Source organism: Bufo gargarizans, chromosome 5, assembly GCF_014858855.1.
Source record: "Bufo gargarizans isolate SCDJY-AF-19 chromosome 5, ASM1485885v1, whole genome shotgun sequence".
NCBI classification, from domain to species: Eukaryota; Metazoa; Chordata; class Amphibia; order Anura; family Bufonidae; genus Bufo; species Bufo gargarizans.
The window spans coordinates 341,207,132-341,220,078 of NC_058084.1; the positions used below are offsets into that span (position 1 = coordinate 341,207,132).

The 12,947-nt window shown below is 44.2% G+C and overlaps 1 protein-coding gene across 2 annotated transcripts in view; it reads right to left on the bottom strand.

Annotated features, from left to right (window-relative positions):
- The window catches only part of SLC66A2 (solute carrier family 66 member 2), a 103,539-nt gene that overhangs the window by 69,043 nt on the left and 21,549 nt on the right, over window positions 1-12,947 (bottom strand). Inside the window, exon 4 of one of the 2 annotated variants that reach the window (XM_044293429.1) lies at window positions 12,609-12,662. The exons of the other annotated variant lie outside the window; for it this stretch is intronic. Coding sequence (XP_044149364.1) covers window positions 12,609-12,662 — 54 coding nt within the window. The remainder of the gene's footprint in view (window positions 1-12,608; window positions 12,663-12,947) is intronic. 2 annotated transcript variants of the gene reach the window in all.

Below are 12,947 nucleotides of genomic sequence, written 5' to 3' on the forward strand. Positions count from 1 at the left end.
CATTTAACACAACTGTAATTTGGATCCGCATTTTTTTTTGTCAAACTGTATGTTTACGGCGAGGGAGTCCAGCAGAGTATTGCAGGCCGGGCCAGATCCGGCCAAGTGGGTTGGTTTGCCCCCCCCCCCTTCATTGTTGCACAACCCCTTTAATTAAAAATGTTATGTAAAGTGCTATTCTGCATCTAGATAACTATCTGACTTATGAGCTGCGGCCTTCAGTGCACATTTCTCGTTCTTTTCATTTCTCTTTTTTTTTTTTAAATCAGATGGTTTTATTTTTAAAAAAAGTATTTAAGATACAGTGAAAGCAAAAGAAACAAAAATATACCCTTTCAGATGTAACACAAAATAAAATAAACTTATCGAAGGCTTTGGCGGCATCAACGGATAGTATAACCCGACTTCCTGCCGATTCCGACCGCCCCTGGATATTAAGAAATAGCCAAAGGTTAATTGAAGTAGATCTATCAGGCATAAAACCAGCTTGATCACTAGGTATAATTGTCGAGATTACGGCTTCGCCAGAATCTTAACATCAGATGTTAACGGATAGATTGGTCTATACGAATCAGGAAGAGTCGGGCAATACAACGATTATCGCCTCCTTCAGAGAAGCAGGTAGTTCTCCTTTTTGAAGGGAGTCGATGAACATGGATAGCAACTGAGGTAGTAAAAGGGTGCTATATATTTTATTTATTTTTAACTCAGCGGGTAGTCCATCTAACCCGGCAGCTTTTTCATTCGGGAATGATTTAAGCGCCACTTCTAATTCCGTCAATGACAGAGGTTAATCTTAGTAGGCCGCATGCTCTGCTGAGAGCCGTGGGGTAGAGATCCCAGCAAGGTAATCTACCATATTTTTGGGGCCCACCGTTAACTTATATAGAGTTTTATAATACATGTGGAATACCACCAGAATATCAGAGTCTGCCATGACCAAAGATCCATCAGCTCTCTGGATGGACAGTATTTTTGATGGACCATCTTGAGCCCTTTTCCTTTCTCTTCTAAATGTGAAATCTGCAGTGAAATAGTGTGGCCTTTGCACTACTCTGGTCACTTGGTACAGAAATGGAGTATCACTATGTACGGAGCTGGTGTGTCATCTACAAATGTGACTTTTTGGACGTTTTACATACATACATTATGATGTGCGGGTGTATAGATTACATTTTGCGCTACTTTGCCATGTGCTCTATTGGCTCAGTAAGGGGCTGTCCCAAAATCTACATTTCTAGATGCAGAGCGTAAGTATCTGATAGTGGGTATCCGACTGCTGGGAAACCAACACTAATTACGAACACGAGCATCCAGAGTGAAAGGACCATCGGCAGTACACTCAACATACAGATAGAGCGGTCGGGAAAATGATTGCTCAGGGAGCAACACAATGACAGTTTATGTTCTCCCCGTGATGCCAATTGGCACCAATTTTTTGGGAAAAACACCATTGCCGTTTTTAAGCCAAATTCAGCAGTGGATCTAGCAGGAAGAAGTGCAGTAGTCCTTCCTTTATATTAACCATTCCTTTTTAATGCAATTTTTTTTTTGGGGGAAAAAAAAGCGGTGTGTGAAACATGCTATAAAAAGGTCACAAATGAAAACTACACATCTTAGCAGCCCACGTACAATGCCTAGTATGGCTATATAGTGCAGCTTGTTGTGTGTGTAAAGTTGGGATTCTTTTCTGCCTAATTATTTAACTAATGCTACTTCCCAAGGAACCATGTATTTTCCCGACTTTGATAGCTGCGCAGATATCCAGCTGGGCTCTTGCCGACTTCTCAGTGAATATAGATGTCAGATCACAAGCCCTGCTATGTGATGCAGAAAAAGCAGACTGGGCAATTTTCTTCTGAGAGCAGCGAGTGGAAAGACGTGGGGAGCTCTGCTGCGCTTGTCCTGGGATATTCTACAAGAGCTGATCGCTCAGTCTCTCTCTTACTGTACATAACTGCTTGGAGGCTTGTAATACATCTCAAAGTAAATCTGCTAATACACCACTTTATATAGAAGTGTTGCACTGGAGGCAGGCCTTCCCCAAAATCCACATCAAAGAGACAAGGATGCTTTCGGCTGCTATTTAGATAGAATTCAACGCCATTAGAATAAGAAAGAAGGGAGGCAATGATGTATTTTATGGCTTTAGACACCGAACTACTAAAAGCAAGTAAGGATTTTCTTATTTATTGCGAGAACTAAAAGCACAGGATTAAAATCCTGTAGTCAAAGCACATTTTATGGATGTACAAGGAAAACCCTGCAAAACTAGAGGATGACAGTGCTGCCCTCTAGTGGAAAACCTCATTGTAGACTAGAAGCAATGCATAAATACGGTTTTACTTAAAGGGGTTGTCTCATCATGGACAATGGCGGCATATAGCTAGGATATGCCCACATTGTCTTATAGGTGTGGGTCCCACCGCTGGGACCCGCACCTATATTGAGAACGGAGTCCCGCAAGGTGGTGGCTGGAGGACTCCGGACGGCCACACCAAGCTGGCTCCCCATAGAAGTGAATGGGAGCGTACTGCGCATGTGCGGCCCCCGCTCCCATTAATTTCTACGGGGCCAACGGAAATAGCCGAATCAGGGTCCTATTTTCGCCCTCCTTCACTTGTGGGGCTCCGTTCTCAATATAGGTGCAGGTACCAGCGGTGGGTACTGCACCTATAAGACAATGGGGGCATATCCTAGCGATATGCCCCCATTGTCCATGATGAGACAACCTCTTTAATGTTACTTGATGCATCTGATATATGGATACGATTAAATCTCTAATGGCTTAGATGACGGTGTGTCTGCCAAGTGCCACCTAGGAAAGGTAACCAAGATATGGCCGATAACAGATGTGGAAAAAATAGAACATGCCACATGCCGTAACATGCATAGCGTTCAAAACTTTTACAACATCAACAAAAAGCACAAACGCTATGTCATTTTTAACTTTTGTCTGTGTTTAAGTTGGGAAAAGTACCAAGGTCTGTACGACTAAGCTCATGCCAAACGACACCAGAGCACAAGCAAGAAGAGTTGTGATGAAGAGGAGGGGTAGAGCAGATGCAGGCTTTGGGACGATAATGTGAAGCACTGATTAGGCGAATAAGTTAGGCTACTTTCACACCTGCGTTCGGAGCGGATCCGTCTTGTATCTGCACAGACGGATCCACACCGATAATGCAAACGCTTGTATCCGTTCAGAATGGATCCGTTTGCATTATTTTGAAAAAAAAAAGTCTAAGTCAAAACGGATCCGTCCTGACTTACATTGAAAGTCAATGGGGGACGAATCAGTTTTCAATTGCACCATATTGTGTCGGTGAAAACGCATCCGTCCCCATTGACTTACATTGTAAGTCAGGACGGATCCGCTTGGCTCCGCATCGTCAGGCGGACACAAAAACGCTGCAAGCTGCGTTTTGGTGTCCGCCTCAAAAGCGGAACGGAGACCGAACAGAGGCAAACTGATGCATTCTGAACGGATCCTTATCCATTCAGAATGCATTGAGGCTGAACTGATCCGTTTTGGGCAGCTTATGAGAGCCCTGAAACAGATCTCACAAGCGGACCCACAAACGCCAGTGTGAAAGTAGCCTTAGCTATTGATTTATTGTAGAGGGGTTTTCTAGGATTACTATGTTTTTTTTAACAAATATGTAGTTGCTCACCTCATGTACATCTTCCCCAAGTCTTTCTTTTTCCATTTGGACTCTCCTGATCAGTTTTCACCATGTAAACCAATCTCTCTGGTTTGCTTCCTTCCTGTATACAGCACTTCCTGTTGTTGCTTGTTGCATCTAACCAAACCCATGATGCATTTCTCCTTTCTCTACCACAGCTCCAGCGCCACCTCTAACACCCACCTAGTTTATAGCATCTCCCACCCTGCCAGTTACATAGACACATCCCTATCACTGAAACGCCAAGGGACTGTCACGTGCCAGGGATCCCGCGAAGGACCACCGAGACGTCAGGCGAGTAGGTGCACCGGTACAGAAGGTGAAACAACGGAACAGTATTAGGCCTTTTTCACACGGGCGTCACGTTTTGGCTCAGGATGCGTCCCGGGTGCATTGCGGCATACCCGCGCGAGTAGCTACGCAATTTCAGTCAGTTTGGACCGCGATTGCGTTGTTTTTATCGTGCGGGTGCAATGAGTTTTGCACGCACGTGATAAAAAACTGAAATGTGGTACCCAGACCCGAACTTCTTCACTGAATTTCAGGTTTGGGTTCAAGGTTGTGTAGATGTAATTATTTTCCCTTATAACTTGGTTATAAAGGGAAAATAATAGCATTCTTAATACAGAATGCTTAGTAAAATAGGGCTGGAGGGGTTGAAAAAAATAATAATTTAGATTTCTGGTTTCTAATTTCAAATGCGTTACCCACTACGAAGCGGGGTTGAAGACCCTCCTACACTGGTATTTCACCCCACAGAGACTAAATACAATCTACCCTGCATCCTCCCCCAATTGCTGGAGAGAATGCGGTGCTAGAGGTTCTTTACTCCATATCCTATGGGCATGCCCCGTAATTACCCCTTACTGGCACAGTGTTTTTGACCTGATCTCTGGGATACTAGCTCGGGCTGTGGATCCTTGCCCTGAGCTGGCTCTCTTGTTCTTGGGTATACACACCATCCCCCCAGATTGTAGGAACTTGGTAGGTCATGTCCTACTTAGCGCTAAACTGATTATTACACGTTATTGGAAGCAATCCATTTCACCGACTATAGCAGAGGTTATACAGGAGATTAACAAGTCATGTAGATATGAGAGTTTACTGCCTCCCACTGTTATCTCCCTTAAATCCAGGCTACTCACTTGGGATCCATGGTTCCATAACTCCAATTATTCCCTCTGAATTACCGAGACGTTCCTACATTGAGAGTGAAGACGGTAGGGAACGCCTGGTGGACACAGGTCTCTCTTGGGTAGACTGCGATAGGGATCATCCCAAACCCCTTCTTTCCTCCCTGTGTCCCCCCCCCCTTACCCCTCAATGTTATGGTCTATTTGTTACAGACCTCACCAAATATGCAATTTATACTTGTATACTATTGTCTTATGAGCAAGCCTACTGCCTACGTATTGTTATACTTTGAAATATTGCAAATTATGGCTCATCTTGCCAATTTACAGAAAATGCCAATAAAAACGATTTCTTCTAAAAAAAAAAATAATTTAACTCGCCTCATCCACTTGTTCGCGCAGCTCGGCTTCTCTTCTTTCTTCTTCTTTGAGGAAAAGGACCTTTGATGACGTCACTGCGCTCATCACATTATCTATCACCATGGAGATGGATCATGTGACTGACCATGTGATGAGCACAGTGACGTCACCAAAGGTCCTTTTCCTCAAATAAGAAGAAAGAAGAGAAGCCGAGCTGCGCAAACAAGTGGATGAGGCGACTTAAATTATTATAATTTTTTTTTCTGTATTAAGAATTCTATAAATTTTCCCTTATAACCATGTTATAAATGTGAAAAAAAATTGAAAATAAATAGAAACGGATCAGTTTGTCTGTATGACAAACTGAGAGACGGATCCGTTCTTGCAATGCATTTGTGAGACTGATCCGCATCCGAAACATGACCATCTTATGGGCAGTCCACAACTGTTTTTTGACATTGCAGAAAGTAATAAAAATGCCTTACAACATTCTCTCTCTCATTATTTTGGCATTTGGCATACAATAATAATTATGGTAATCCTAATTGCTTACACCTCCATGGTTTACAATCTTTACAGTGTACTGTAACTTGAATTCAGTGTTTTGGGGTTGTCTTACAAACTGTCTGCTAGACCCAATAAGACTTGTTCTCATCTGTCCATAGAATTGTGCCAATTCTCTTTAGGCCAGTCAATGTGTTCTTGGGAAATTGTAACCTTTTCAACACGTCTTTTCTCTACAATGGTACTTTACAAGGCTTTCTTGCAAATAGTTTGGCTTCACATAGGCTTCTTCTGATTCTTGCAGTACTCGCAGGTAACTGAAGATCTTCTTTGATTTCCCTAGAGCTGATCACTGGATGATTGTTATTCTATGATCTACACCAAGCATGTCAAACTCAAAGGCTAACATGGGCCAAAAAAACAAAATTTAAGTTTATGTGGGGCGCATAAAAAAAAAAAATTTTTTTTTTTACAATATAATGCAGACGGATCCGTTCTGAACGCAAGTGTGAAAGTAGCCTTAGGGGCGAGAACCTGGGATCTTTCATCCCTTGTCCTATTTAGCTCTATCAGGGTGAATAGGACTTCACACTGTCCCTGCTGCTCTGTGCCTTGTGCACACAGCATCAGGGATGTTACCATGGCAACCAGGGCTTCTGTAGCGTCCTGGCTGCCATGGTAACTGATCGGAGCCCCAGGCTTACACAGCTGGGGCTCCGAACAGAAGCTGCCACTGCACCACCAATGAGGGGGAGGGGAGAGGTCCCTGTGGCCACTGCCACCAATGATTTTAATACTGGGGGGGTTGAGAGGGGCTGGCGCACTGTGCCACCAATGATTTTAATGGGATGGGGGGTTGAGGGGGGGGGGCACACTGCACCACCAATGATAAATTACCCCTTTATACAGGAGGCTGGTACTGGCAGATCAGCAGTTAACCCCTCAGGTGCGGCACCTAAGGGGTTAACTGCCTCTGATCGCAGCTCCCTGTCAGCGGCAGGGTGCCGGCAATGCGATTCTGCTGCCGGCACCCGCTATTGTGTTAAAGACTGACTTTCACTATCAGGCCACACAGAGCGGCGCCCAGCGATGTCTCAGCACTCACCATTAGTCCTGGGCGCCGCTCCGTTCGCCTGCAGTGCTCCATTACTGTCTCCTCTCCTGCTCCACATGCTGCTGATTACTATCGGAGCGATGGGAGGAGACATCAGCTTCACTAGTGGGCGTTCCTTCTTCCTGGCTGTAGCGCTGTCTAATCGCAGCGCAGGGAGAAGGAACGCCCACTAGTAAAGCTGATGTCTTCTCCCATCGCTCTGATAGTAATCAGCAGCATGTGGAGCAGGAGAGGAGACAGTAATGGGGTACTGCGGGCGAACGGAGCGGCGCCCAGGACTAATGGTGAGTGCTGAGACATCGCTGGGCGCCGCTCTGTGTGGGAAATGGGAATAGTCCTATCATTGGTGGCTCAGTGCGCCCGCCCCTCCTCCGCCCCTCTCTCCTCATTGGTGGCGCAGTGCGCCCGCCCCTCCTCCCCCCCCTCTCTTCTTATTGGTGGCAGCGGCAGCAGCACAGGGGGAGGCGGGACAGCTTCCTTCTCCCTGTGCTGCTGAGAGAACATGAGCGCGCCGATAGCAGCGCGCTCATGTTCAGAGATACTAGACTGCCGGGCCGCAAAGATATTTATTGCGGGCCGCATGTTTGACACCCATGATCTACACGGATGGTAGTATTTATTTTCCTACCACATGTTTTTCGGGTTTTGTTTGCCATTTTAAAGCATTGGATATCATTTTCACTGAGCAGCCAATTATTTTCAGCACGTTTTCCCCTCTCCGATCAACTTCTTGATCAAAGATCTTACTTCTTCGGTACATTTTTTACTCTTATTTTACTCACTGAGCAAGGGCTAAAACCAGCAGGTACAACATTTGCTGACCTTGGATAACCCATTTAACAGATAACCCCTTTAAATATAGTATAAATGTAGTCTAAATATTGTGTATTAAAATATACTGTCCACATCACCGGAAGCCAAGTCTCCGGCATATGGATACAGTGCCAGATCCATCACACAATGGACACCAACGGCACTCCAACAGACATCATTGACCTATGGAGTCGATTGGGGTTCCACTGCCGTGCTGTGCTATTCTTCCCTTCAAATCTCAAGGAACTGCCAAATGAGACCCCAAATTGCATTAACATTTATAACAGACCGTTTCCTCGATAAACTTTTTGTCACTAGAGCTATGATGGCTAGCTTCCGGCACTCCTGCTGTGGTTAAACTACAACTCCCCAGATGCACACTTGCTTGGCTGTTCTCAGAAATCCATAGAAATAAATGGAGCATGCTGGGAGTTGTAGTTTCCCCACAGCTGGAATTCCGGAGGTAAGCAATCACTGCACTACAGGGTACTTGGCCTAAAACATTGGAGAAATACTCGTCTAAGGCTACTTTCACACCAGAGTTTTAGTTTTCCGTTATTGTGGTCCTTCATAGAGGCTCAATACTGGAGAAAAAAAAGCTTCAGTTTTGTCCCCATTCATTGCATTTTGGGAGTTGGAGTTTAACCACAGCAGGAGTGCCGGAAGCTAGCCATCACAGCTCTAGTGACAAGAAGTTTCCCCAAGGAAACGATCCGTTTAGGTGCATTCCCATACCGGAGAGCAAACCGCAACATGTTGTAGTTTACTTTTCGTCAAGGGATGCAGAGCAAGACGGATCCGGCATGACCCCCAATGCAAGTAAATGGGAACAGATCCGTCCTCCATTGACTTTCAATGGAGTTCATGACGGATCCGAATTGGCTATGTTAAAGATAATACAACCAGATCCATTGATAACAGATGCAGATGGTTGTATTATCAGTAACAGAAGTGTTTTTGCTGAACCCTGCCGGATCCAGTAAAAACGCTAGTGTGAAAGTAGCCTAAAACAAGTGCCTGCAAGCAAGTCATGGTATGATAGTGTTAAGGTAAACCTGTGTTATTTTTTTTCTTCCATAGATAAATATCACAGCCCTGAAACATGCAAAAGTGTTGGCGTACAGCAAAACAAACAAGGATACAGCCTTCAAGATTTATGCAATGACAAAGTGCTAACTGCACTGCATTACACTTGGCAACTTTAAGGCCTTTGTTGGAGTTTAGTGAAACCTTCAGGTGCAATAGATTAGAAAAGACTCTAGAAAAATCGAAACTACAGAAAATCTATCCTGAGCATGTGCCGCTGGCAGACATAATGGCAGGAGAACTCAGTTTAATATATAGCCCTCTGACTCCAACCATCTGCTAACTGCAGAATGTCGAATCAGTAACACAATGCTCCGCTCGCAAAGTTCTGTCAAGCATAGAAAGCCCTTAACCAAGTCATATTATCAATTATGACCTGTGATCTGGATATGAAATTAAATGCCATATCCTGTAACATCCCGCTACCTCACTCCCTAATTAGCAAGTCGCCAATTAATTGTATGGTAATAATTAAACAGCGACATTGAGTTCTAAAGCGATAACTCCCGAGTTTTAAGTTTAATATTAAGAAGAGCTAAATAAAACATAATGCACATAATCTACTTGGCATAATATTCCTCCATTATATATGACACACATACAATCAGACCCACAAAAAAAAAAGAGAAACATGAGGCATTCAAATGGCATTTTAAACAGAAAATTCCAGCTAAAAAATAGCAACAAGCTGGACTGTACACCAATAAAGATGCAAAATACAAGCAATGTTTTTTTCTTGCAATATATATTATCCTAACTTCAATAAAGGGGTTTTCCAGTCCTTAGATATTAGATTATTGATGACTTATATACAGGATATAAATGTAAAAACACAAAATGCAATCGCACACTGCAACCAGCACTCTGCCCTGCCTTTATGCTGGATGTTGAATAAGGCATTGGTGTACATTTTGGCCAAAGCATAATAAGCCACTCACCACGTCAAGGTCGCCTTCATGAGTGGTCCCTAACACTAGTCCCTACCTTTTATGGGCCATGACAGCCACATAAAGTCCAGGGAGCGCAGGCACAGCATGCACGCCAAGCACACTCTGCTTTTAACCCCGTCCGGTGCCATTACAGCTTTCATCGGATCCAGGGATGCAAGTACTCACATGCATGCTGAGCCCACTTTATACTTCTCCTGGAGCCTAATGGCTACTGGTAGGTGCTGTATAAGCGGACTCGGTTTTATACTGACTTTAAAACCAGCCTCCAGGGGGCAGATTAACTGGACAGGTGTGCTTGACTGCTTGGAGATCGCCACGCCTCTAATACGTACTACAAAGAGAAAAATATGGAAATTTCAGCCCGCACAACCCCTAGCAGGTGCAGATTGCTATGGGATTGCTATACAGGATAGGTCACCAATATTAGAAATGTGGGGGCCTGACACCCAGCACTCCCACTGATCAGCTGTTCTGGGCAGCCCCTGGCGCCAGAAGGCTCCGACTACCATGCAGTTGCCTGCGCACTGCAGCTCAGCTCTGATTAAAGGGCATCATCTGTGTTGGTCCCATGTTCATATGTGCCTGCATTGCTGAGAAAAACTATGTTTTAATATATGGAAATGAGCCTTTAGGGGGGGCTTGCCGTTACTGCCGTGCCCTCTCCACTTTGATTGACAGGGCCAGGCAGGCGTGATCATGTTTACACTGCCTGGCCCTGTCAAAGTGCAAAGGGCGTTGCAGTTGCAAAGAGCTGAGCCTCTAGGTGTAATGACAACGCCCCCGTTGCTCCTATAGACTCATTTGCATATCTTAGAACTTCATGTTTCTCAGCAATGCGGACACATATGAACATGGGACCAACACAAATGCCTTCAGCTGCCAAGTGCATATTCAAAAGGTCAGACAGTTTTGTAGGTATAACTCTGCTGATAGATGCCCTTTAACCTGAATGGCAACTGAGCTTCAGGACCCTGGTATGATCACTGCACACTGGACATAGTCTTCTGACTCCATCCGCTCTCCGGTTTCCGACGTGGGCATACTGCAGCTCAGCTCCTATTATCTTGAAGTACCCAGCATGACCACTACACAGTGGAAAGAACCTTCTGCTCCACCAACTGTATAGTTTGCTGCACAAGCAGCTGCCTGAAGCAGCTATTCGGTGGGGCACGGGATGTCAGACTCCCACTATTCTGATATTGATGGCTGATCCTCAGTATCTAAGGATCGGAAAATTCCTCTAACACAAACATGGCATTGGCAGCTCAATAAATGTAATAGTCGGCCCTAGTGTCATCAAACTTGCATCCAAGTACAATATTGAGAAGCCATGAAGAGTGGAGAGAGCATCATAGCAAGCTACTGTTGTAACGTTTCAGAGGAACACAATCCTATCCCAAACTGAGCATGCAAAGACAAAACACAGCCAGATTGTTGCTATTCTTGACTGTTCAATCTCTTTTTTGACCTGTACTACTAATTGCTTGAAATGTAATTTGAAGCTTGAGAAAGGAAGCTGTTCCTCAGACATGTCGCAGTAGACAGTAGTGTCACAACGCTGATCCTTGTGTTGTCTCCATGCTGAACTTACCGGTAATGGACTAACAGCAAATTAACTATCCTTTGGGTGGAAGTTTGAGGACACCTGGGGTGACTTAAGTTTATTGGGCTGTCAATACCTTCTAATACATAAGCTTCTGCACCTTCTGGAAGGACAGGTAAATCAATGGTCATGTAGGTTGGAATCCACAAGACAATCCTAACATTTCAAGTTATCAATTATTATATCAATCACAGAGGCCGATGACATTTACATTTAGTAGGGTGTGAAGGTGAACTTCTAGATGTACAGTATACTTTGCTATTCCATGGCACACATAACACATCTGTGGTACATCAATTGTGGCAACATTTTTGGCATTAGTTGTTCATCAAGGTGTGCAGTAGAAGTGTCTATATATGTCAACATGTGATAGATGATACTGCTGGATGAAGGGTTAATGCTCAAAATGCTATTACAAACCATGTTACAATTGATGTAAACAGTATCCAGTCTATCTGCATTTTAGATACCTGACAATTTTTTTTTACCAAATCCAACATCATCATCCTGCCCCCACTTGTCAATATCCAGATGTCAATTCAAAAGCTGTTGCAACCAGATGGCCAATTCACGGATAACAAATACACACAAAGAAGATATATTCCTAAAGCAATAAACAAGCCCTGAAAATTAAAATGAACTCGCCTCCAATGATTTCTAACTGCTTTGCACTTCCTGTCCCGACCAGACAGCGCTAAAATCACTAGGAAGGCCTGCTTAGCCCGTTGGATATGCTCCCAATATCTAACAGGTGCGGATCCCAAAACTATCTCTAGAACGGACCCGCAAAGTAAAGGAGAGTGGACAGGGCATACGTGGCTTCTCTCCATTCATTTCTATGGGAGTGCTGAAAATTGAAGTCCCATAGAAATGAATGGAAAGTGCACCGCACAAGCACAGCCATCGCTCCGTTCACTTCTTTGGGGCTGAAGAAAATAGTCAAGCCAGTCCCACAGAAATGAATGGAGGGTGGCTGTGCATGTGCATTATGCTCCACTTCATTTCACGGGCTCCGTTCTAGAGATAGGTGCGGGTTCTAGTCAACCCCTTTTGATTGGCTAAGCTGACTCTTTCCTTGCGCGTCCAGGAAGCGCAGAGCAGTGGGGACGGATGCAGTGGCAGAACAGCAGCAGCAGGGGGTTGGGGCAGGTGAGGACTGATTCATTGTTATATTTTGCAAAAATCTCCCAGGAACACCAATTTAATTCATTAATTACTCATGAGCAAGTGAAAATTATTAGGTAGGAGAAAGATGAACGTAATAAATGAAAAGTGACAATGTGACAACTGTGTTAACACAGTTTACAGAAAGGCAGAAGGGTGGGTACATTCTCATGCAAGGTGGGTGCTGAGAGTACATACCCAGAAAGCATCTCTTGGGATGAGTTTTGAATTCTTCATCCTTACTATCTGAAGCTAAAAACAGCAAAAGAAAAGGAAAAGAAAGAAGAAGAAAAACAAAGCATTGATACAGTGTTTAGAAACAACTAGCGGCTTCTTCATTGCTCTAGTCAAGGTTCATGACTCAATATAACTCTACACGAGGACCACGGAATTGGAAGCAAAGATTGATCTTCATGGAGCAGAAGAACTGTAATGCCCATTATTGTGGCACCTCATCCACAATCACATTTATTACTGTAATTAATACAGTTGATGAGGAGGTAGACACTCCACGCTGACCATCAAAGATCATTATAG